We start from the raw sequence: 26,267 nt of genomic DNA, 5'->3' as shown, positions 1-26,267 counted from the left end.
TATCTCAAGGAGCTAGAAAAAAGTATTGCAAATTAAATCCAAAGAAATTAGAAGAAACAGTAAAGAAGGAAATCTTCTTTAAAAAGATTAATAAAATTAATAACTCTCACCAAGACAAATAAAACACAAGTTACCTATAAGATGCATGAAATGAGGGACATCCCTATGGATACTGTAGAAATAAAAAAGATAATAATTATGACACTGTGGTCAAGGAAAGCAAGGGCTTGACCCGAAGCCTAGGCAGCAGAGATGAGAATGAGTTGATAGATTTAAGAGTTTGAGGAGGTGGAATAAACAGGACTGGTTGGATAGGGGGTGGGAGAGAAATAGATATAGGACTTTGTGTTAGGCTCTTATCTTAGGTGACTGTGTGGCCAGGAGCACCATTGGTGAGTCTGGGCAGCTCACACAGAGAAACAAGCTTGGGGAAATGAGGCAGAAATAACCTTTCTCTGTTTAATTGTGCTGCTTTTTTTGAGTTTAGGTACTTGCTATCTGGGACATGGGATTATTGTGTGTGTGTGTGTGTGTATATATATATCTATATCTATGTATCTATAGAATAGGATGTGAGGTGAATATGTCACTGTATATATTTGTATGTGTATGGGTATATATAAATAAATATATATACACACATATATATGTATATATGTGTGTATATATATATATATATATATATAGAGAGAGAGAGAGAGAGAGAGAAACCCCCAGAATATAATAAGTGTTAAGAGCACATAGAGATAGTAGAATTTTGTGCGCTGTCTGTGGGATGGAAAATGATGCAGCTGTTGTAGAAAACATTATGGTAGTCCTTAAAAAATTAAATACAGAACTGCTATATGATACCGCAATCCTACTTCAGGGGCATATACCTTAAAGACCTGACTGCGATTATCTCAAACAGGTAACTGTACCCTTATATTCATAGCAGTATTATTCACATTCACAATAGCCAGAGGGTGGAACCAACCCAAGTGTCCATCAAAGGATCAATATATAAAGAAAACATGTATGTACAATATTATTCAGCCTTAAAAAGGAAGGAAGTACTGACACCTGCTCCGACCTAGGTGAACCTCGAGGGCATTTTGCTAAGTGGAATAAGCCAGCCACATAGGATTCCCCTCATATGAAGTCCTGAGAGCAGGAGAGCAGTCCAGTTCAAAGACAGAAAGTGGAATGATGGTTGCCAAGGACTGGGGGAGGGGAGGATTGGGCAGTTAGTGTTTAATGGATGTAGAGTTTCGGTTTTGCAAGACAGGAAAGTTCTAGAGATGAGCGGTGGTGGATGCACAACAACCTAAGTGAACTTAATGCCATGAAGCTTGTACACTTAAAGACGGTGAAGATGGTAAGTTTCATACTGTGTATATTTCATCACAGTAACAACACCTGACTCCCCCCACACAGCTGGGCCCAACCCTCAGAGCTTCTTCGTGTTTGTTTGTATTTTTTTTAAGATTCATGTATTTATTTATTCATGAGACACACAGGGAGAGGCAGAGACCTAGGCCGAGGGAGAGGCAGGCTCCCTGCGGGGACCCCGGGGCGGGGCTCAATCCCTGGGCCAGCGCATCACAACCGGAGTCACCACTGGGCCCCGCGCTCCCCGAGCCCCCAACCCCGGGCTTCTGGTTCCTCGGGTCCCCGCTCCCCGCCTCGGCTGGAGGTGACCGCCCGTCGGGCCGCGGCGCCCCCAGTCCTTCGCGCGTCCTCCGGCGCCCGCTGGGGTGCGAGGCCCGCAGGGGGCGGGGCCGCGGCGGGGGCGGGCGGCGGGCCTCGGGCCTCGGGCGGTCGGCAGGGGGCGCCGGCGCGCCGTCCCCCGTCCCCGTCCCCGTCCCCGTCCCCCGCCGTCCCCGCCGCCCCGGGCCGCCCACCCCGCGGGCGCGCCTCCCCGCAGTCCAGCGCCGCCCGGCCGGGACCGCTCGCTCGGGGCGCGCAGACCTCGCGGCCGCAGCGTGGACGCCGCCCGCCGCCGCCGCCCCCGCCGCCCGTCCCCCGCTCGGCCCCGCCGCCCGCGCTCGCCTGCGGTCCCGGGCCCGCGCCGCTGCCCGCCAGCCTCGGAGCGCAGCCCGCCCCGGGAGCCTCCCGGCCGTCGGCGACCCGCGGCCCCGCGCCCTCGCGCTCGGCGCCCGGCCCGGGGACAGCGAGGGCGGCGGCCGGCGGGGATGGGGGGCCCGGCGGCGCGGAGGGGCGCCGGGGGGCTCCGCGCGCTGCTGCTGGCGCTGGTGGCCGCGGGGACGCCCGCCGACGCCTACAGCCTCGACCCGCAGCGCCCGGTGCGCTTCCAGGGCCCCGCCGGCTCCTTCTTCGGCTACGCGGTGCTGGAGCACGTCCACGACCACACGCGCTGGTGAGTGCCCCGCGGGCCGGCGGTGCCGGGCGGGCGCGGGCGCCTGGGTCCTGGGTCCGGGGTCCGGGGTCCTGGGTCCGGGGTCCTGGGTCCTGGGTCCGGGGTCCTGGGTCCTGGGTCCTGGGTCCGGGGTCCTGGGTCCTGGGTCCTGGGTCCTGGGTCCGGGGTCCTGCGTCCTGGGTCCGGGGTCCTGGGTCCGGGGTCCTGGGTCCGGGGTCCGGGGTCCGGGGTCCTGGGTCCTGGGTCCTGGGTCCTGGGTCCGGGGTCCTGCGTCCTGGGTCCGGGGTCCTGGGTCCGGGGTCCTGGGTCCGGGGTCCGGGGTCCTGGGTCCGGGGTCCTGGGTCCGGGGTCCCGCCGGAGCCCAGCTCTCCCCGCGCCCCGCCCGCAGGCTTGGCTGCTCCGTCCGAGGCCCCGAGCCAGCAGCCCCGCCGCTCCGGGCGCAGGCTCCTCGGCCGCGGGAGCTCCGGGCGACGCCGCCTGCCCCAGGCCACTCTGCTGCGTGGTGCCGGGCGAGGCTCAGCCCCCGGGGCGCGTGTGTAGGGAGGCGGGGACCCAAGGCAGCGTCTGGGAGCCCGCGGGGCACCCTGCGGCCCAGAGGCCCCCTCCCTCCTTGCCGGGCCTCCGGGGAAGCAAGCTGCGAGGGTCCAGGATGCTGGGTGGGACGGCGGCCCTGGACCCTAAGTCACAAGGCTGGTGGGTGACTTCTGGGGCAGCCTGGGCCTCCTTTCCCACGGGCCATCGGACCTGGAGACAAGCACCTGAGGTTTTAGAAGAGGGATGTGGTTCTCTAGAGGTCAAGGAGTCTAGTTTGCTCCTCGAGAGTCCCAGAGGGTAGGAACCTGCCTCCATTAAGTGCCAGCAGCTAACAGGCACAGAGCGTGACTGCCCAGCCCCTGCGGAGTGCCACGGAGATGAGGTTGGTTCCTCCTTGACCCCTTCCCCAGGCACGTGGAAACCCCACAGCACACAAGGGTCACCTCTTCATCAGAGAGTTAGACCACAGACAGTTCTCCTATTCAAGGTCATGGCCCAGTGGGCCCTGGGTGACAGGCAAGTCTGGAGTTGGTTTTATTGTGTGGGCACCAGTGTGAGTATCCTTTGGGGATGCAGGTTAGGAAGGTGAGGTCAGGAATGTGTGCTCTCCACATGCAGCTCTGTGAGACCGTCACTGCTCTGAATTGGACAGAAGCTGATCAAAAAGGGTGCGTTTGGGGGATCCCTGGGTGGCTCAGCAGTTTGGCGCCTGCCTTTGGCCCAGGGCGCAATCCTGGAGTCCCGGGATCGAGTCCCACGTCAGGCTCCCAGCATGGAGCCTGCTTCTCCCTCCTCCTGTGTCTCTGCCTCTCTCTCTCTCTCTCTCTCTATGTCTATCATAAATAAATAAATAAATCTAGAAAAAAATTCTTGAAAAAGGGTGCGTTTGGGGACACCTGGGTGGCTCAGCAGTTGAGCGTCTGCCTTCAGCTCAGGATGTGATCCTGGAGTCCAGGATCGAGTCCCAAGTCAGGCTCCCTGCATGGAGCCTGCTTCTCCCTCTGCCTGTATCTTTCTCTGCCTCTCTCTCTCTCTGCATCTATCATGAATAAATAAATAAAATCTTTTTTTAAAGGTGGGTTTGTAGGTCTGAGCATTCCTGGGAAAGGGTGACTCCATGACCGGCCAGTGTGTTCACAATCATGTTGTTTAGGAGAACTGCCTCCAAGAGGACCAGTTTTTAAAGTCCTTTGTGGCCCCTGTCCAGTCCTGCATCTCCTTCTCTACAGTTTACTCCAGTTGCTGAGTGTAAGGCTAGATTATCTTTTTCTGCATTGCCAAATCCCCCTTTTTTAAATTTATTTTTTCAAATCCCCCTTTTAAAGCCAAGCAGGCCTTTTCCATGTCCCGCATGTTCAGAGTCCACTGTGGGCTTTGGATTTGGTAGAGAATGCAACAGGAGCAGTTGGAGAACGCATCCCGGAACCCCACGCTGGGCTCTTGGACTGTGTGGCCTTGGCACAAAGTATGTGGAGCCAACGGTCAGGAATTGAAGGGCTTCTCTGGGCAGGGGGCTCTCGAGGAAAGGCAGGCAGATGCTCAACCACTGAGCAACCCAGGAGTCCCTTTATCATAGTTTTGCTATGTCCTTGATGTCTGTCCTCTTGCTGCTTTTTCCCAGCATTTTCCTCCCTAGCCTTTTCTCTCCTCTCCCTTCCCTCCAATATTCTTTGTCTTAGACCTTGAATGTTATTCTCAGCTGATTCTGCTGTCCAGACTTTGTCAACTGTGGCTCTTGAAGCAATAGACTTCCAGCCACGCCTCCTTTCTCTTTCTTTTCTCTGGAAACTAGACTCCCCATGAGGCCAAGGAAACTTCTACCAAAGCCCCCTCACTCACATGGGCCCCCACCAAGACCCTGTGCCTAAATTTATTTTATTTTATTTTTTTTTAAGATTTATTTATTTATTTATTTATTTATTTATTTATCTATGATAGACATAGAGAGAGAGAGAGAGAGAGAGAGAGAGAGAGAGAGGCAGAGACACAGGAGGAGGGAGAAGCAGACTCCATGCCGGGAGCCCGACGCGGGACTCGATCCCGGGACTCCAGGACCGCGCCCTGGGCCAAAGGCAGGCGCTAAGCCGCTGAGCCACTCAGGGATCCCCTAAATTTATAGTCCTAACTTTGTCTGAAAGGTAGTCACCCTAAATTTACGAGATCCAGGCTCTGTGGAATCTGGATCTACCCAATGTCTCTAAACGTTTAGCTCTGGGGTTGGTTGAGTGACTTAGCGACTGATTGCTGGTCTCTTCCTACTAGGCAGTCCCTGGGCCCTGGGCCACTAGAGATGCAGACTCCTCAAAACTGAGGAGTCTGCATCCCCTCCTACTGGAGGGACGTGTATGTTGTTTCCAATTACTCATGATTATAAACAACAGCAGGGGTAAACATCCCTGTAACTAAAGCCTTGCGGACATCCTTAATTATTTCCTTTGAATAAATTCCGGGGCTTGGAATTGCTGGGTCAGAGAGGAGGGAGGCTTGAGACGTTTTCTATGCATCTTCAAAGTGCCAGTGAAGTTAAAGTGTGTACTTTAGAGGAATGCATTAACTCTGACCCTGGGGTTTTGGAGTGATTTGCTGCAGGGCTGATCCCGTGCAGTTGACGAACTTAGCCATCTCTGTGAGGGGAATTAAAAAGATCACAAATAGGCAGAAATGGGTGTGAGAAGTAAGTGATAGACATGAAAAGGAAAAGAAAGACATTGAAACTTTTGAGAAGAAGGAAAATGTTAATTAATCCTTGTATTTGGAGTTTGTCTTCTTAAGAAATTCCTACTGAGCTTCTTAGTTCAGTATTAGTGGTTTAATAAATTGGCTTCATGTTAATTGAACACTGTTTTACAGGTAGAAGGATTTGTTGCAGATAGGATAGAGGAGCAAGAAGAATGTGCTGGAGGGGCCGGGGATACAGCCCAGGCACCAGGGTCAGGGTGGGCTCTGCCGCAGAGCTGAGGGTCCGTGGTGTTAACGTGATTCCAGGCGCACATCGCAAAGCACGTGTGTGTGCTCTGCCAGTAGAGCTAACACTTGTTCTTGAATCCCATAACTGAGCATACCTGTCACTGCTCAGAAAGTTTTAGATCTCTGCAAGACCTAGAGGTGACCTTGCTTCTCTAAACCCTGGGGCTTGAACACAGCTTCTCTGGTCCCATCACATCCAGAGCAGAGCCCCAGACCCAGTGTTTGGCTTGAATGGTCCCTCTGTTGCTGTGCTCCAGGCAGTGAGAGTTGTCCTCATGGGCAGGTGGACCAGAATATCCCAGACAGTGTTACAGATGTCATTTGGGTGCAAACATACAAATGACTCAGTTTCTTCTTTGCCAGCAACACTCAGGGCGTCTGCCTGCCAGAGTTAGCTTCCTCTCCTGTACCTCTCTCCCCACACCCTCTGCCCCGGGTCTTCTTGCATCCTTTGAGCAACAGCACTAGGTGCCAGGGAACATGGACAAAGCCCATTTCTGTCCCCTTTGCTTAGACGTGTACCGGTTCTTCAGCTGCAGGGCAGACAACTATAACACCCTGTGATATAAATAAATGCAGCCCGGCTGGCGTCCAGCCCCCAGAGTGGGTTTCTTTCACACCCCTCCCTTCCCCTCCCCTCCTTCCTCTCTGCCCCAGACGCCCTGGAGTCCGAGGTGGTTGGGTGCATTGGCTTCCTTTCTGGCGACGTGCTTCCTGCCCCATCTCCCGGGACACATCAAGACGGCTGTGCTCAGGCGCAGAGCAAGTGCTCGGAAATGGAAGACGCGCCGGCTTTCTGCTTTGTTAAGGCTGTCAGAGCATCATTCAGTGAGGAATAGGAGGTAATTCAGAGCCAAGGAGAACATAACATTCTCCTTTTGCATTAAGGTTGAGAATTAAAAGAACAAGCTAGACGGTTCTGCACTGCCACTGCAGTTGCTATTAGCCAGATGGATTGCTATTTAAATTAAAATTAATTACAATCAAATAAAATTAAGAATTCAGTTTCTCAGTCATACGAGCCACATTTCAAGTGCTCAATATCCACACGTGGATAATGACTAGTGTACTGGACGGTATGTAGAATACTTACCGTGGAGAGTTTTGGGCAGCGTGGGTGTTTAGAGCAATGAATTCAGTCTTGAAGGGCTAGACAAGGATCAGATGGTGACATAAGAAAAACAGAAAATCAGCCGTTGGCATATCTGTGTATCAAAACAAGTTCGGGTGGTTAAATCTAACTCCGAATTAATAGTGGACAAGGCAGGGAGGCTGACTTCTTTGTCTTTTCCCTGCTCAGACACTGGAGTGGCTGCTCTGCTAAGGTGGAGGGATTCAGGAGTGGAAACCCCACCACCTGTCTGATGGATGACATTGTGGGGTTCTTGTCTTGTGTCTCAGGCACAGCCTAATATGTGGGCTCTGATGGGGAGAGGCTCGTTCTTGGGATGGCACAGGTGGTTCAGAGGGGCAAAGGGGAGACCCCCATGAAGGCAAAACTTCTAAAAGGGGGACCCTGGGATCCAGGACCTTGCTGTAGCCCACTGCCTGTCTCTGGGAGGAGGCATCCAGAAATGGCAGTGGCAGCCGCACCTTCTTCTAAGCTGCATGGGGCATGTCTTGGCTGAGTTCTGGCGCATACCAGGCCCTTGGGTGGGAGTGTGGCTCCACTTCCCCAGAAGGATTTTCTGGAAGTCACATTTTCAGACCCTGTTCTTCACACCTGGTTCTTACTGCCCTGCAGAGCCTGCTTTCTCAAGCTCTCAGGAAGGCATGGCGTGTGTGTGTGTGAGACCTGAGTTCTAAGGGACCCAGAAAGTGTCTCTTGGGGTCTCTGGGGTGTTTCTCTGCGGATCTGGAGAAGCTGGCAAGGGTGCTGTTTCCTGAGCTAGTGCTGAAAGCTGGCAGGGGCAGAGGCAGAGGCAGAGGCAGCCGTCTTGCCCAGGGGAGAACGTTATGGGGCAAGAAGACGACTCTTCTCAAGCAAGTCACTTACAGCTCTGGGTGTGAGGGTGTGAAGAGCTGGGCCCCAGCCAGTTCTGACTCCCTGCTGACTTGCTGCTAGTCCGGAAATGGTCTTTTTCTGATAACTCTTACTGTGATTTGTTTGGGGGGAAATGTTGTTTTCGTGTGTATTAAAAGGAGCCACTGTGTTCTCAGAAATCAAGGGAGTAGCCTGTAACTTTAAGAAATGAAAACTGATCATCCCAACAGATAGTATTGGTTGGGCATCGCTCTGTAAGGGGTCAAATGCTTTCACAGGCATCATAGTCTTTAGTGGAATCTTTGGGACAAGCTGGTTGCATGGTTTTCCAGTTTGCCAGTTGGAGAACTGCAGCTTAGAGTTACCTTGTCCAAAGCTGGCCCCAGGCTGGGTGATCAATGCACATTGACTGGGAGCTTGTGTCAGTGTTGTGTCCTCTGGGAGTGGATGCTCGGGCAGAGATAGGAGTACCAGAGAAGTGTGGGGGGTAAGGGCTATGGAAGAACGGCGGGAGGGAGCAAGGAGAGTTCAGACTGTGCTGTAGATCTAGTTAAGGTGTCCATCAGTTCAGCAGGGCCACCCCTCCCCCTCGCCCCCACCATGATCCTGATCAGTCATTGGCTGTGCCTGCCTGGGAGGAGCATGGCCTCAGCTTGATTGCTCTGCCACCCTGAAGAGGCTGCCCTTGGGGACTGTCAGCTCACTGCCCCCTTGTAGCTGAGCAGCATAAGGTGGTGCAGGGGATGCACGTCTCCATGGCTGCCATGGAGCCCATCGTCTGTGAATCGCTGTGTTAGGAAGGTATGAGATGTGCTCCTTGGCCAGCAGTTGTGGCTGGGGATTATCTGTGCCTTTGCTTATTACGCTGGGTCAGCATGGGGAACATTAGGATTCTGGCCTACAGCCAACTCCAGGGTGTTCTAGCTGCTAACTGATGCCCAGGGCACCTCTTCCTGATTTCAAGGAAGTCACAGGTGAAGGATGGAAGAGGGAGAGCCCCCCCCCCGTTACCTTGAACCATTGGGCAACTTATGAGTTCCTGACCAGAGGGAGCAGTGGGACCTCATTCCTGGTACCTTGTGAACCACAAGCCATTAAACCACGTGGATTGGTGACCAGCCCAAGCAGAAGAAAGTGTTTTATTATGACCTTCCTTTTTCCAGAGGGAGCCCTAGAAAGTGAAAGTGAATCCAAGATTGGGAAAGATCTAGAGTCTTTGAAACCACAGGCTCTCTGGGTCCCCAATTTCTGCTTTCTGAGAGAACAGAAAGGCCTTGTGTTGTGAGTTTGTTCACAGCTGAAGCAACATGGTGGCAGCAGCCATGCATACTGAGTCCTTAGCATGTGTTGAGTACTATGCTACATGCTTTATATGCATGAACTCATTTAATGTGCCTGAGTCTCAGCTGGTTGTCATTCTAGTCCCATTCACAAAGGGGAACACTGAAACACAGAGATGTTGCTTGCCTAGGTCAGGTGGCCAACGTGGCAGAGCTGGTGTGTGTTCTCTGGAAAAGAGGAATAAAGAGTTTCTCCCTCTTCTCATTCTTGGGTGCCTTAAATGAGGTGATGTCCACAAAGCCTGGAATACCACCTCCAACACCTAGGAAACCCTTGATAAATACTAGTACTTCTTTTTATTTTTACTTGGATCTGGCCTTTGGAACTAATGGTCCTCTTCATCCCAACTTGAGATACTAAAAGAGTTTGCTTTCAGTACATTTATTTATCAAAATTGAAGTGTCTATACTCAATGCAGAAATGAATGTGATAGACCTGTGTAAGGTGCATTCGTTATGTGTGGTTTCTAAAATTTTGGTCATACTCTATGTAAATCTGCATTTTTGTGTATTCCATTACATCCTCTCTGCTTCCAGAAGGGCTCTGACATGGCTTCTTTATTTTTATTTTTATTTTTTAAAAAGATTTTATTTATTTATTCCTGAGAGACACAGAGAGAGGCAGAGACACAGGCAGAGGGAGAAGCAGGCTCCACGTAGGCAGCACGACGTGGGACTCGATCCCGGGACTCCAGGATCACGCCCTGGGCCAAAGGCAGGCACCAAACTGCTGAACCATCCAGGCGTCCCTGAGATGGCTTCTTTAATTGGAGGCCTGTGGGATTGGACATCCCAGAGCTTTGCATGCTGCTTTCTTCTCTCAGCAGGTGGGATGCCACCCCTGTGGTGGGGTGCTCCCCAGGATGGGGGCTCCATATAAGTCTGAGAGGTAGGTCTGTAGTTCTAAGGTTGGGGGGTAGTAGTGAGAATTTTAGTAAAAAAGTATAAAGGTAAAAGTACTAACCTGTTCTTGGAGAAAAAATTCTTGCAAGAAAGCACTGGAAAGACCTCATGGCTTTTATTCACATCTCCCAGAGTCTTGCCTCTCTTGGATTTTAATGTTTACTTGATGCTCTCAGGTGGAGAAGGAAAGCATTGGCTCTTTTACCATGCTCCCTTCTCCAGTGGCTGCTTCTCGGTGCATCTGCCAAGACCTGAGGCCCTGGCCAGGATAGCATCCTCTGAGGACACTTCACTCCCTGACAGAGGCCTCTCCACATGCCTCTCCACGGAGGGGACCCTGCCTGCGCCTCTGCTCTGTCCCAATTGGGCATGGAAGCCACTTGTTTCATTTTCTGACTCCGCATTTGGATTGAACCCCTCCCTCTTTCCCTTTCTTTACTCCAGCGTAAAGTTCCCAGAATAAAAATATTATTGCCAGTCTTTTATGAGTACTATCTGTGTGCCAGAGGGGCTATGTTCATCGTCACTCTGAAGCAGTGGGGCTGCTAGTGAGGTGCAGAAGCCAAAACCAAGGTTACCCAGCAAGTAGATTGCAGAGTTGTGATTTGAACCTGGATGGGCCTGACTTAGTGCTGGTCTGGCCATTTTCAGGGTCAGCCTTGCTACTGTGCCCTCCCCCATCCAGCCCCTGTCCAAGGTATCCATTTCCTAAGGAGGAAGAAAAAGTGCCCTGATGCTACTTCTAGGAGCATTTCTGTCTGCCCCTGGCCTTGGTGGATGAAAACTCCTACCCTGTTCTCAAAAGTCTGGCCATCCTAAATGCACCCCCCCACACACATGCACACATACTTTGCCATTTCTTTTTGTGCCTCACTGCTGTCCTGGGAAGAGGACTGTGCATTTGTATTATCTTTTAAAGACGAAGTCCTGAGTGGCCAGGGAGCTTGCCTGAGATCACAGAGCTAGAGGTGAGGGAGCACGTTCTTCAGGGCTGTATCTCCCACCCCACCCTGCCTTTCACATAGCAGGGTCCTCAGTAAAAGTTTGTGGTCCTGGTTGGCAAGAAGATTTCCCTTGGGGGAAGGAGAGGAGACCAGACAGCTGGAGAAACAGGAGCAGCAGTTCTCAGCTGCAGAGCCAGGTCCATAGGCTGGACTGAGGAGCAATTGGGGGACAGTGGAGGTACCACAGTGCACTTCCATGCAAAAGTGGCATGTCCTACCTTGATGCTCTGTTTTCTATTACCACAATGTTGCTGTGTAACAAACTACTCTACGACTCGGGATTAAACCAGTCACCATTTATTAGCTCATGAATCTATAGTTGGCCGTTTAGGCTGGGTTCAGCAGGATGGTTCTTCTCTCAGCTGGGCTCATGCATGTGTCTGCTGTCAACTTCTGGTTAGGCTGGTTGGCCGGCTGGTCTAGGATGGCTTCACTGGGGATGGCTCCTCTCCATGTGTCTTTTACCCCCCAGCAGCATGGCTTGTACACATGGTGGCTGAGCAGGGTGCCAAGAGAGCAGTCAGGAGCATGAATGATCTCTTGAAGCCGAAGCTGGGAAGTCAACCACTCCCCCTCTGTCACATTCTGTTGGCCAATACAAATTTTGAGCCTGCCCACATTTAAGGGGTGCCGGGGGTGGAGGGTGGGGACAGACGTCACTTCCTGATGGAAGAAGCTGCAGAGCCCCATTGAGAAGGGCATGGCTCCTTTTGCAGTCTGCTAGTACTGGTGAGAGTGTCCTAGGCATTCCTGGATTTCTATGAGCTCAGCTGAGGGTCTGAATAAATTCCTGGGTCTGAGGAGCTCCTGAGAGTGCTACGAAGATGAGGAGCTGGGACAAGTTGGGTGCTCAGGTGTTTGGCCTACTGTCTAACATTCTCTCTCATGTTTCATTGAGCACCAACTTTGTACCAAGCACCATGCTAGGTACTTTATAAACATTAGCTTAAACGTTGTGAGAACCCTTACGAGGTACATTTCAATTCTTCCTGTTTTACAGAGGAAGAAAATGGAGGCCCAGAGTAGTGAATCTATGTGGCCTCAGATAGGACACTTATCAGTGTTGCAGAACTTGAACCCTGTGCTATCCCTGTGTTTCTTACACTTTTCCCCCCTGAATAACTTGCCCTCAAAGCTTAGAACTCAAGTGGAAATACCAATTTTAAACCCCTAAAAAGCAGTTAGTATTCCCTGTTTTGAGCCCGAGCCTCAGTTTCCCCAAATGTAAAAAGAGGAGCTTCTGGGGCCTTTTAGGTTCGCCAGCTCTGTTGGCAGGCATTGGCCCTAGAGAGTCTGTGCTCTCTGGGTGTTAAGGGTTCTGTGTGGTCAGAGGTGGCTCCCTGGCACCAACCAGCTCTCTCTCTGTTCAAGTCTTGGCTATTTTCTGCCCAGTAAGGGAGGTGGAGTGATTCTTAGGGTTTCTGGGCAGTGTGGAGGGACATGCAATGATTGAATTCCACTCACGTAACTGACACATGGGTCCCTGGGGAAGCTTTTACATTGGGTTCAAATGCACAGAAGCAAACCTAATGCATTTAAGGTTTTCAATTCCCAGTTGCTGCCCTCGAACTCACTGTAATTTCACCCTGAGGAATTGCTGCTGTGGAATTAGTGGGCAGGGAGGGAGCCTTCCCCAGGGAGGCAGCTTGGTCCTTCTCTGTCGCCCGCTGGCTAGGGAATTTACCTGCTGTTTGCTCTCTTGATGTTAGGGATGGGTTCAGAGCAGATGGGTGGTAGGAGTGGAGCCCTTGTAGCCAGCTTGACCACACACATGTCAACCAAGGAGGTGGCTGCATTGGAAAAAGGGAGGGCATTTAAACTGCCACAATCAGGGAGTTTGGAGGACTGGAAAGAGCACACCCTCAGACATGGATGCCCAGGGTGTAGATCCACGCTCTACTGCTCACCAGTTGTGTAACCCACAGTCTCTGAGTAAAGTGCACACCAGAAGCTGCCCAACGGGGTTACCTTTGAGCAAGAAATCAGACCACATGTGAGCATAACTGGTGCTGGCAGATGAGCAGATGGGCCCAGCTCTCCAGACAGGTGTCTGAACTATACATTAGGAGAGGCAAACCTCTGAGCATCACTGTGCCAGCAGTGTACACGTTTTAGAAAAGCAAGAAAGTGATCAACACAGCCTGTTGCGGGAGGATAAAGGGCTTCTTTCTATTCTAAACCCTGGTCCTTTGGCATGACAGAAATTCCAAATCAAAGTTCTAACCTGGGGGCCACCCACAGAGCCTCATGAGTGCTTGTTTAGGCAAGATCACATGTGGTGGCTAGCAGCAGAGGGGTCGCTCCACACTTGGCTCCCTTTTCCTACTTTCTGGCTCATGTGGGGTGGGCAGAGAGGGGAGAGGGCCCTGTACTTGTGGGCTTGCTTTTGCTTTTTACTGTGCTTTGTGGGCTTGGGTACAGCCCGTGACTACCTTTGGCCACCTGTTCCTCCATCTGTGAAATGGGGATGGGAGTGCCTTCCACAGAATTGCTCTGAAGATTAAATGCAATTCTGCCTTTAAGGAGCCCAGCCCAGCATCTGCATACTCTAAGTGCCCGATACACCCTGGTTGTCCTTGTAATTAGAAATCTAGAGTTATGAATTAATTGAAGGGACCCTAAAACATCTTGGGAGTTTGGGTGCATATTTAACGGGCTAGGATAGGAGGAGAGTCTCACTTCTCAAGAGTCATCTGTTCATACTGGCTCCAAATGGAGCATGATTTGTAATCGGCATTGGTAGTTATATATCAACCAGAGAGCTGGTTAAGACGTGCGTTCTGATTTAGCAGGCTGAGAGCTGAGATTCTCCATTTCCATCTAGCTCCCAGGTGTTCCCCATGCTGCTGGTCTGAGGACCACACTTGAAGTAGCCAGCAAAGGTGAGAATCAGCCTGATGATTTAGTGATGGGAGCCTGTTGGTGGGAACACTTGGGCCCTTTCATATGGTAACCGTACAAGGGAAAGAAACATCTCAGGGTCTTGTCAAGAGTACAGGGAAGATTTGGGGGGATCTTTGAAGTGTCTGGGCTATCTCTTTATAACTCAGAGAACAATGAGAGAAAAGGCAGATGGCATCTTTCTGGTGGTTTGTCCTGAACCCTGGGCGGTTGCATGCTCTCCATCTCTTGGGATTGGCCTGGCGGAGAGCCAGCTGAACCAACTTCAGAAGAGACAGGCTCATCGGCTGGCCGGCAGCAGCAGTCTTGCTGGCAGACAGCCTAGGTAAAGAACAGCACCAGGCTGTGAGGAAGCCACGGCGTTCTGTAAACACAGAGATACAAGCTCATGCTCCACCGTGCCACCCCAGTGAGCGTGTATGTGTGTACACACACCCCCTCATCTCTTGCTTCATTTCCCATGACAAAGGATTTGGGAAGAACCTTCTCATCTGGCCAGCTGATGAAGAGCTGTACGCAGAGGGTTGTTATCAGTGCTTGATCAGCCCAATGGTAGAACCCCTGAGTATTTTGGGCTTGGAAGAGAAAAATAAACCAGTGGATCCTTTTTCTATCTTAGGTTTTGATGGGAACTTCACCCTTCTCAGTCTCAGCTCTAGGCTGGATGAAGCCGCAGTTGGGATTTTAGCCCTCCGGGATCCCTTCCTGGGATAACCTGTGAGCCTTGATCTGTGAATTTGGCACAGTGGCACTTCTGACATGACCAGGGTCCTAGTGCCATTTGGGAGGATGTGATACAGAAGCACCTTGTTTCTTGCAGCCATTTCCCTTCCTCAGTATAGGAATAATTCTCTCCTTTGTGTAATTTTTACCAAATGAATTGCAAGTGGCATTTATTCACTGTGCTAATGTAAATTTGAAATTTGTGGGAATGTTTGGACCAAGCCCTGTCCCACTGGGGTTTTTGAGTGCAGGAGGCATTTTATGTTCCGCAGCTCCTACAACCTGACATGTGGAAAGGCAGTGGATGTTTCGGCAGTTTAGACATGTCAAACTGCTAATTCTTCTCACCTGTGAAAACACAACTGGCATTATCAAGAGCAACCCTTGGCTTGCCCTGGTGGCTCTGAAGCTCAGCGCCAGAAGCCAGGGGGGGAAATTGATCCCTTAATGTGGCTTTCTTCTCACTGGAGTTTTGTTTTGAGTGTCATCATGCATTTGAGTTAGAGCAGCCGGGAGCCCGCGAGTTGCCCTGGTGTGGTCTGTGTGGTGAAGCGCTTACAAAGATTTCCGAAGGCTGTGGGTTCCAGCCCCACCATTGCCTAAGGATTTTGCAGCTGGGGCCCACTGTGGGGGGGCTGCAGGAGTGGGAGTTGCCAGCAAGCACCTGGAAGCACAGCTTCCTGGGGTGCTACCGAGGGGCCGCAGGGAAGCTTCGAGGCCTGTTCCTTTTATACCCCATTGTGTATAGACTCTCAAGACCTACCTAGAAAAAAACGGTCTAGTGAGGGTGAGTTTCCCTGGCTCACTGTGGCCTCAGAGATCCTCTGTGTTCTGGGTGTTGAGGGATTGGGCTCAGAGGCAGTGGGAATGAAGACAGGACCCACATGCCTTCTCGTGAACCTGATACCACGTCTCTAAGCCAGATTAGTATGGCTGTTGGGCCTTTGCTGAGGGTCCCAGACTTTTGTTGTCTGATATATAGATCTCCATTCCTTTCAGCCAAGGTGCTGGGGAGGGAGCAGTGTCATTCTGTGGGTGGGGGTGGGGTGAATGTCATGATTCCCAAGGTGAAGGTGACTTTCAGGACAAAGTGAGGGGAGTCTGGGCTAGCTTTCCACATCTCTGGGGAGGCTGTCTGGGGTCATTCCAACCTCTGCTAGACTGCTTTTCCACACATACATAGTAGATAATGCATTCTATTCCAAGGCCAGTGGGGAATGGTGTACTTCACAATGTGCCTGGTACCTCTTAAGGTGAATTGCATCTCCTTTCCAGGCTGCTACACATAAGAAGCAGCTCGTGTTCTCCTTCAGAAGTGGCTTGGAGTTTTCTACTCTTTGGACACAGGTGTAGATCTTGTTCAGAGTCTCACCTGACAAGGCTTTTTCCAAATGGCATATGGCTCAGCACATGCTGTGCCTATTGGTGCCATTAGAATTCTTCACTCTAGCTCGGCACTGGACTGCTCTCTGGGAACAGTACATAAGCACATGAGGCAGAAGTGTTTCTGCAACACCTGCAGGGGAGCTTATTGCCAGTGTCCCCATGTTCCGTGCCTGCACAGCCCTAAGTGTATCTCTTCTGTCATCTTAGCATTCTCACTCTTTTTTTCCATGGCAGGGAAGGGGACTGCAGGGGGAGCTCATCTCCACAGCAGCTTCTGGTTCATGATGAAGAAGGGATGCTGAGCTTCCTTCTTGGCCCTGTTCATATTTGAACTCTACCTCTGGTTTGGGATTGGCGTAAAGGATATGGTTTATAATTCTACCCTCCTGCTATTTTTTTCCTATTTCCTCTTAAACATAGGTGCCTTGGGTGTGGTAGAGGGCAAGGGGAAGAGGGGACACAGAAGAGAAATGGCATCTCTAAATTTCCTACTTTTTGTTATTACTATTATTATTATTATTATTATTATTATTATTATTATTATTATGCTGAAGTGTCACACACATCTGGAAAAGGCCCATGTCATATATACAGTTCAATGAGTTATCACATTTGGGTTAGCTACTCCTCAGGTTGCAAATAGAACATCACAAGTTCCCCTGGAAGCCCCCCTCCCTAGCTACAACCCCCCTTGCTCCTCCCCAGAGGTAACCTGTAGCGTGACCTTTAGCACCAGTTAAATTCCAGCTGCTTTGGACTTCAGATGAATGGAATCAGACAGTGAGTGCCTATTGTGCCTGATGTCTTTTGCTCAGTGCTGTATTTGTGAGATTCATCGTGTGGCAGTAGTTGCGTGCTCATTGATTTTCGTTGCCATGTAGAATGCTGTTGTATTTCTGTGCCACCATTTACCTGTATCTTCTGGCATGAGTGGACCTCTGAGTCTCCTCTAGTGTTTGGCCATGACATTTGCAGCTGTGAACATTTTTGTCCATGTCTCCTGGTAGACTCCTGCATTTCTGTGGGGTGTGTTTCTGGAAATGGGATTGCCAGGCTCTCGGGTAGGCCCATGTTCTGCTTTCTTAAAAACTGCTAATTCTCTAAAGTGGTTGTCATGGTCTGCACTCCCACCAGCAGTATATGAGGGTTCTGGTTCCTCTGTATCCTTGCCAGCACTTGTAACCTTCTAGGAGGCATGGATTTCTCACTTGGACTTCTCTGATAAGAAATGTTATTGAGCATCTTGTTATATGTTTATTGGTGGTTTGGTTATCTTCTTTCATCAAGTATCTGGCCTACTATTGTATTGGTTGTCTGTATTTTCCTTATTGATTTATAGGAGTTCTTTATAGGTTTTAGATATGAGCTCTTTGGTTATATGAGTTCTCAGCCAGTCTTAAGCTCTAAAGGTACCAGGAGAAAAATCTAATAGGTTCATTGCGGGGGACCCTTCCCCTTAGGCCCTCTAGCACACTTTAATGCTGGAGGAGGGTTTCTCAATAAGCGCTCAGGCAACCCACCCATGGCTGGGTGAGGATTTAACCATCAGCCTCCTCTTTCCTGGTGCTGGGTTGTGACAGAATGTCCTTTCTTCTTCACGTGCAGGGTCCTCGTGGGGGCACCAAAGGCAGATTCCAAATACAGCGCTTCAGTGAAGTCCCCTGGGGCTGTGTTTAAGTGCCGTGTCCACACCAACCCTGACCGGAGATGCACCGAATTGGACATGGCTCGAGGTGGGTGGATGTCATTGCCAAGATGGAAATGGGTTCCGTACCCTCACACTTCTTCTTTGTCATCTCAGGGTGGCCTGATCATTAATCCCCTCTTCCATCCATCCATCCATCCATCCATCCATCCATCATGTGTTGAGTGCATATTACTTATTAAGCACTGAGACCTACTAGTGAAACAAAGCAAAGATCTTGCCCTCCTGGGCCATACAGATTAGTGGGCAAAGAGACTATTAAAATGAATAGTCGAGTGCAAGAAGACCAGAGGGGAGGTGGGTAGTTGATCTACACATGATTGAAAAGATTCACAGTAGTTAGCTGGGCAGCTGTGGGAGGCAGAACCTCCAAGCAGAGGAAAGCTTGTGCCATTTTAAAGCACCAAATGAGGACAGTATAGCTGGAGTGGTGAGCGGGAGGATGGGAACATGGGGAGTTGACAACGCGGGCTGGGGTAAGGTGTTAAGATTTTATGTTCTGCATGAAGCGGGAGGCCATTAAAATCAATCTTAGGCTTTATATTTCAAGTAGAGGAAAGATATGATAGGTGGAGGTCTTACAAAGCTCACTTTGGTCCAGTGGAAAATATATGATCCGTCATCTTTAGAATCAGGTTATATACTCGCCTGGGTTCAGAGCCCAGCTCTCCCAGTTACTAGTTGGGACTTACTGGGACTGAGAAAGTTCCATAGCCTCTTTGGCTTCAGTTTCCTTGCCTGTAAAGTTAGGACTAAGATATCTACCTTACACAATTACCTTGACAAAGTTAAGTGAGGTAAGTGTCACATAGATCCGTGCTTGGCACACTTTATTATCCCTTCAGGTCTGCTTTATTATCCCTTCAGGTCTTCACTTTCTCCAAAGTTCTTTCCCAGCAAGAAATCCTAGCTATATTTTTTTTAAACAAAGAATTGTTAAGATATTCTTTAGCTGAAAAGCAGAAGTGTCCGTGGTGTTCTTTAGTGCCACTCAAAATGACTGGTTTGTGAACTGCTGATTCCTGGTGCATAGCAGAGTAAGGAGCTAGCTTCAGAATGTAAATCACCGCACCACTTCCTTCCTGGAGCAAAAGTCTTGGCGATGAAAAAAATATTGGCTGAATTAAGCAGTCAACAGTGCATCGTGATAGAGTTGATTTACACTTTGTTCCAAGTTCCTCATTTTCTCACTGGCAGGTGACCAGCATTTGGACTGTAGACCACCCTTTGAAAAGCAGCCAGCAGAACATCATTTCTAAAAGGAAGTCTGGCTTTTCTCTTTCTCATCTAGGGAAGAATCGGGGCATGCCATGTGGAAAGACCTGCCGGGAAGACCGGGATGATGAGTGGATGGGGGTGAGCCTGGCCCGGCAGCCCAAGGCTGATGGCCTCGTGCTGGTAAGGCCTCCGGGGGTGCTGTGGAGAAGGGGTGGCACTCTGAGGACGAATGACTTTGTGATTCCTTAGGCAGGCTGGATGGCACGGTGACAAGGGTATGGCCTTGAGGTTGCCTGCTCTGGACTACTGCTTGGACAAATAACCATTTTATTTTCTTTATCTGTCAAATGTTTAACATCCATTCCAGGGTGCAGAGGTACAGTTGTCAAATCATGACAAAATGTGGGTGAAGAGTGCTTCAGAAATCTTATTCATTACATAAGCATTTTTGTGAGTGTGTGCTTTTCAGGGTATGCGGTATGTGAAATGCACAGGATTTAAGATTATAGTTTGGCTTTTGACACTGGTACACTCCTGTGTAATCCCCCTGTCTCCATCAAGTTATAGATTATTTCTTCCATCCCCCAAAAGTTCTCTTGTGTTCCTTTCTAGTCCATTCCTCCCACCCTGAGTCAACCACTGTTATCATTAGTACTACCATGGATTACTTTTCATATTTCTAGAACTTCATATAAATGGAAACCTACCATGTGTGTTCTTTTGTGTAAGACTTCTTTCGCTCAAAATACTTTTGAAATTAACCCATGTTGTGTGTAGTAGTTTATTCCTGCTTATTCCTACATAGTATTATATATTATGAAATCCATGTTATTTTTAGTGCTTTACAGTTGACCTTTGAACAACACGGGTTGCAACTGCATGGGTCCACTTACAGGTGGATTTTTTTTTTACAGCACTGTAAAATGTATTTTCTCTTCTGTAGGATTTTCTTAATATTTTCTTTTCTCTAGCTTACTTTATTGTAATAATATAGTGTCTAGTAAATACAACATACAGAGTATGTGTTAACTGACTCTCTGACCTGCTGGGAAGATCGGTAGGTTCTTGATAAGGTTTCAGGTCAACAGACTATTAAGTTTTGGGTGAATCAAAAGCTATATGCAGATTTTCAAATGCATGAGAGACTGCTGCCCCCAAACCACCATGTTGTTCAAGGGTTTACTATATTTAGTTCCCAAAGTGCATATGATATACTCAGCAGGTTCATTGGGTGCTTTGCAGAGGTACAAAGAGAAGTTTTGACCCTTGAGACCTGTGATGTCCCAGAGCTAGACCATCCAAGGAGGTAGCTGCCAGCCACATGGAGTCAGTATACTTTAAATTTAGCTAAATTAAAAATTCAGGTTTTCAGTCATGCTAGACCCATTTCAAGTGATCAGTAGCAGCACATGGCTACTGGCTACTATGTTGGACAGCACACAGAGAAAATATTTCCATCACTCCAGAAGGTTTTATTAGACTCAACAAAAAAGGAATTTATAATTACCTCGGAAATTTTGTCTACTTTTTTCTTTTTCTTTTACTCATTTCTATTATGGTAGAACACTAAAGTACTTACATAATCTGATGTGAACGGCTTGGTGAATTTTTCTTAACCACACTCCTGCATCCTTGTTGCTAATACCAGAATGTTCCCTTGTGCCCCTCTCCACTGAGATAACCAGTATTCTGACTTCATAGGCCTTTTCTTTTCATTGACTTTTCTCGGAAGCTCTATGAAGATTTTTCTTATAAAAACATAAGATCAAGGAGGGAAAATATTACCAGCTGCCATTCATTGGAGGCTTCCTTTGGGCTACATGCTGTAAAGTGGAGTGTTTTACATATTTATATTTTATCCCAGGGGAAGTAGGTTTTCTGTACAGATCTAGGCAAAATGTTTCCTTCCCCTCTTTCAGGAGCCCACTTTTATGTTAAACTTCGCCATAGCAGAGGCTATTCATGTGAATTTGGCCTGCCTTTTCACCACAAATTTATCATCTTCCCCTTGCCAGGCCCCATGGGGAAGGAGGAAGCAGCTGAATGCTATCACCAGTATGGAGGGGCCTCCCTACTGGAACCATTGTATATCTGTTGAGGGCCCCAACCCTGCTGTGTGTCGCCATGTCCAGTGCTTTAATTACTGTTGCGGTCTTCCTGGACCATCTCCAAACTTCTACATTCCTCCAGACACTGAGCCTGACCCTGACTGGACAGCTCGGCCCCAGGAGGGCTCAAATGCTTGTGTGCCGTCCTCTGGAAAGGAGGGAAGAAGCTGATCCATCTCTAAATCAGGATGGCCTGAGGTCGAAATTCAGGATAGAGCAAGTGGTAGTCTGGTGGTGGTATAACACACCATGCTCTAGAGTGCTTGGAGCTTAGAGCCAGAGGTTGATCCTGTGAAAACATTTCCTCCTCCCACAGAAGGATAACCTCTGTGTGGCCAAGAACTTACTTCCAGAGGGTTCTGTGTCACTGCAAATCAGTCTGAGGAGGGAGCTGTCTCTGGAGATGTGATCAGCGGTAACGATTACAGGAATGAGTTAGCAAAGGATACCAAGAAGGCAGAGCCAGTGCTTAGTGGAGATAGTGCTCTGATATGATAATCTACTGTGATAATCCTGCTCTCATTCATTGCACGCAGAGCTATTTTTCTCATGTTTTATACAATTACTGCTTCATCCATTCAGTAAGTCACCCATGGGTGTTAGAGAAGGAGAAGCATCCAACGGCATTCGTTTCCCTCATGTTTTTTTTTTTCTTTTACTGTAGTCAAAGACATAACATAAAATTTACCGTCTTACCCATTTTTATTTTTAATTTTTTAATTTTTATTTATTTATATTTTAAAGATTTTATTTATTCATGAGAGAGAGAGAGAGAGAGAGAGAGAGAGGGAGAGGCAGAGACACAGGCAGAGGGAGAAGCAGGCTCCATGCAGGGAGCCTGATGTGGGACTCGATCCCGGGTGTCCAGGATCACGCCCTAGGCTGAAGGCAGGTGCTAAACTGCTGAGCCATCCAGGGATCCCCCATCTTAACCATTCTTAAGTGTGCAGTACAGTAGCATTTTCTGTGTGTACTTTGTTGGGCTACAGATCTCTGAAGTTTTTCATCTTGTAAAACAAACTCTGTACCATTGAACACTTGCCCCCTTCTTGCTGCCCCCAGCCTCTGACAACCACCATTCCTCTGTTTCTAAGAGTTTGTATTAAATAACTCCCGTAAGTGGAATCATGCAGTATTTATCTTGTGACTGGCTTATTTCACTTGGCATAATGTCCTCGAGGTTCATACGTATTGTAGCATATGACAGTATTTCCTTCTTTTTAAAAATTTATTTATTTATTTTTAAAAGATTTTATTTAGTCATTCATGAGAAACATTTGCACATGTGTCATCTTGCTAGGAAAGGCTTGTCCTGAGTCTTCTCTGTTCCCAGCCCCCTCCATCCTCCCTGGTTGAGACTCATTTTCCTCCTTGAAGCCTGTCGTTTGGTGACAGTGCTTTCTGGAATAAGCTTAGCATCTTTGGGCTCATTAGGAACTGAGCATTATGTTGTTACCTCTGTATGTATAATTTATCTTGTGTGTATGTCTCCTTTATTATGGACGCTGCTTGGGGAGAGGCCACATCTTTTACCCTTCTCATGGTCAGTGCTTGGAGATGATCTCTTCAAAGAGGAGTGTTGAAAAGTGTGTTTGAATAATATAAGGGCTGAGTGTCACTGTTAAAACAACTAGAAAGCAAATCAGTTGCCATCCCTTCTTGGTGGCTGACTGGTAGACAGGGAAAATGCTATAAAATGGCCCTAGAGTGACACCAAGGTACAGGGAATGGTGATGTCATCCATATTTACATGGAGACCTTTTATCCACTTGCTTTTTCTTTCTTTTTTGTTTTTTTAATTTTTATTTATTTATGATAGTCATACACACAGAGAGAGAGAGAGGCAGAGACACAGGCAGAGGGAGAAGCAGGCTCCATGCACCGGGAGCCCGACGTGGGATTCGATCCCGGGTCTCCAGGATCGCGCCCTGGGCCAAAGGCAGGCGCTAAACTGCTGCGCCACCCAGGGATCCCTGCTTTTTCTTTAATGTGTCAAGTCTACCTGTCAGGGCTTTCTGCAAGGCAAGTATTTATTTGCAAATTACACACAGGAAGGTGGATGTTTTTCAAACACCTTTTGAATGCTCAAGAGGTACCTGGGGTGTGAGTGTAGGACCTGTATCCCTAGGGAACATAATATTGGATTCCAGGGCAGGTTTGAAGAGGGGGAGGTGGGTGGGTTTTTTAAAAATGGCATCTGGTGCTGATTCAAAGTAAAGAACAGGTGGAGAATTTAAAAGCTGTGACAGGGCGTCAAATGTCTCATTGACAAATGATGTTTTCTCACCCCTGAACCCGGCATCCAGCTCTGCCTTTGCCGGGGTCTTGACTTGCAGGTGTTGTGGTACCTTCCTGTTTTCCCCCAGCGAACAAATGATAGCAGGTGCAAACACAGCATCAGGATTTGGGGCAAGTCCCTTTCCTCTCTACGCTGTCCCTGGCACCCCCAGTGTGCAGATGACAGAGAAATGGAGAAAAAGAATTCGTTTCCTGCCATCACCACCCAACCCCCGCCGGCATAGGCATAGACTCTTTTCTTGGACTTGGGAGGGCACCTCCAAATGTTCAAATCTGATGTTTCTGCTTTTCAGTAGTCTCCAAGGCTCAGATGACAAGTAACTGAAGCGTCTAGATTATTTCTGGTGGCAGCAGCGTTCTTGGCTGTGTGCTGTGTCCTCTCCAAGTGACAGGGCAGTCCCTTCCTATTCACCATTTCTCACCTGTCTGCTGTTTTCAAAGCTGCAGAGTCCATTTTTGCATTTACTTCCGTTGCCATGTTTCCTGGTTGTTGGTTAGAGAACTTTTAATGAACTATAACACATGCAAGAAAGGACACACATAATTTGTATTCACTCTGATGAATTGTCATTTGGTCAACATTCTCAGAATGGACTTTCCCAGCACCCAGGGACCTCTTCCCTGTGCCTCCTAAGCCACTCCATCCTCCCTTGGAGCAGGGCAGGGGGCTTCCTTGTTGGGTAGGGGGAGATCTGTGGCATCATGTCCCTGACCCCCTCCACCCACTGTTCTCGGTGGCCCAGGGCCTGGCCCTGGCTGTGGAGGGTGGACCCGAGGTGTGGTAATAGCTCTGGACATCTGTGTAAGAGGGTGGAGATGGGGGCCTATGTGCCTTTGTGGCTGAGCCATTGGGAGAGGCACCCCCTACACCCCGCCCCACACGCTGCCTGCCCAGGAAGGACGTGCTGTTTCCATACAACAGAAAAGACCTTTGAAATAAAAATTGCTCATATTCTCCTTTTAATTTTTTAGAATTAAAAAAACAGTCCTTATAACTGGAAAGATGTCAGACTCTAAGATTTGGGGTGATGCTAGATGACCCTCCCCTTTCTTATGATTATTTGGAATCTGAGTTTGGCCAGTCTTGCTATTTTTAGAGAATACTCTTTTTCCTGTTCTTCCCTGCTCTGGCCCCCTTCCTCCCTCACAGCAGAACTCATTTGGAGAGATTGATGAGGTTAGTAATCCTTTGGAGACAGTCCCTAGGAATTTTTTTTTAATGTAGGAGTCAGATTGACATGCGTGTGTATACATAATGATAATCAGAGCTAAACAGTCTTTTCTTTCTATAATTTATATTCAGAAATACTCTTCATTGTTTTCCTCCATGCATACTGCCTTTGACACTTTGATCTCTGACCTCACAGAATGCCTTAATTTCAGTTTAGTTTACTGTGAAATGTAATATTTGGATTTTCTAGGAATTCTCCAAGATCACTCCTTAAACAGTTTATGGCACTTAAAAAAACAAAATAAAAACAAATGAGGAGACAATAAACTAGACATTAAATGCAGAGTGTCCTTCCTTAGAAGAGTCAGCATGCCCCACAATAAACATCCGCCTCTTTTTATGGTCTCTCCGGCCCAGAAAGACAATAAAATGCAGTAAGCCCTGGAAGCCAGGGGCTTTGCTAAGTCTATAAGTTAAAATAGAAGTAATTTACCTGCCAATTCAATGGCTTGCAAGGCATCAGAATTGAGTCAGAACTAAACATTTTAAAAATCAACTACTTAGTGGGTTGGAGCGATGATGTGCTTTATGAAGGATTGGTATAGCCCCTTGAGAAACATGCTGTGAATGTGAAACTGTATCAAGTGGAGAGAAATGAAGATGGTTTGCAGTATAAGGAATAACAAGAGATTTATTTTATGTAGTTTAATGTCCTAGGGCAAGAGCCAGTGAGTGTGTGGGCACATTCTTATTTCCAGTAGTTTTGTCCTTGGGCAGAGAGTGCCCTTGTTAGGGGTCCTGTGGGCAGTTGGTTTGAAGGAATGAAGAGCAGAGAGGCTGGCAGACAGTGATTTTCATCATAGGATGATCTGAGGACCCCAAAGAGGCGCCTCTCTCATTTGGTGACCTGGGGATTTCACTGGGCCCCAGAGTGGTTATTTCAGGGGTGTTGGAGCCTGTGGGTAAGGCTGGTAGCCCAACAGCTACTAGATCTGTCTCAGGCGGTGGGTTTGATGGCTGCTCAGGCAGGAATAGAAAGTTTTAAATGGGGATCCCTCGGTGGCGCAGCGGTTTGGCGCCTGCCTTTGGCCCAGGGCGCGATCCTGGAGACCCGGGATCGAATCCCACGTCGGGCTCCCGGTGCATGGAGCCTGCTTCTCCCTCTGCCTATGTCTCTGCCTCTCTCTCTCTCTCTCTCTCTGACTATCATAAATAAATAAAAATTAAAAAAAAGAAAGTTTTAAATGGAAGATGTTTTCTAGTGAGATGAGGAGGACCCTGAAACAGTGGGTTCCAGGCCTGTTTATAATACTTGCTAGCTCTGAGCCCACTTGGGGTTCCCATGTGGAAAATAGGAATTCTGAAGACTCCTTTGTGCACCCTCTAGAGTTGTAGAAGAATATGGGCCATATAAATGCTGAACATTGTGGCTTGTTGTACATTTGAAGGAAAGAAAGCAAGAGGTTAAGCACTCTGATTATTTTAAAATGCGGTATTTTAAGAAAACAGATTTGTAGGCCAGAGTGAGGTGAACTGGTAGCAGAAGTGAGTGGGGCACGTCCATGAGAACCGGGCATGCCCTCAGAGTAAGCAGATCGGTGCCTAATCCAAACTTGTGGATATTTGGATGTGGATAGGCCTTCCCACATCAAGTGGGCAGTTATGT

At 48.7% G+C, this 26,267-nt stretch overlaps 1 protein-coding gene across 4 annotated transcripts in view; it reads left to right on the top strand.

Moving 5' to 3' along the window:
- Positions 1-2,174: 2,174 nt before the first annotated feature.
- ITGA9 (integrin subunit alpha 9) overlaps positions 2,175-26,267 on the top strand; it is a 353,430-nt gene continuing 329,337 nt past the window's right edge. For 3 of the 4 annotated variants that reach the window (XM_077865823.1, XM_077865822.1, XM_077865825.1), the window contains exons 1-3: positions 2,175-2,359; positions 17,707-17,834; positions 19,098-19,204. In XM_077865823.1, the coding sequence (XP_077721949.1) occupies positions 2,175-2,359; positions 17,707-17,834; positions 19,098-19,204 (420 nt within the window). Of the gene's footprint in view, positions 2,360-6,557; positions 6,703-17,706; positions 17,835-19,097; positions 19,205-26,267 lie in introns of those variants that run through there. The other variant, XM_077865824.1, reaches the window with a different exon arrangement.

Source organism: Canis aureus, chromosome 22 (genome assembly GCF_053574225.1).
Source record: "Canis aureus isolate CA01 chromosome 22, VMU_Caureus_v.1.0, whole genome shotgun sequence".
In the NCBI taxonomy this organism is placed as follows: Eukaryota; Metazoa; Chordata; class Mammalia; order Carnivora; family Canidae; genus Canis; species Canis aureus.
Note: the sequence above shows the minus strand (reverse complement) of the source record. Positions and strands in the feature narration are given on the sequence as shown.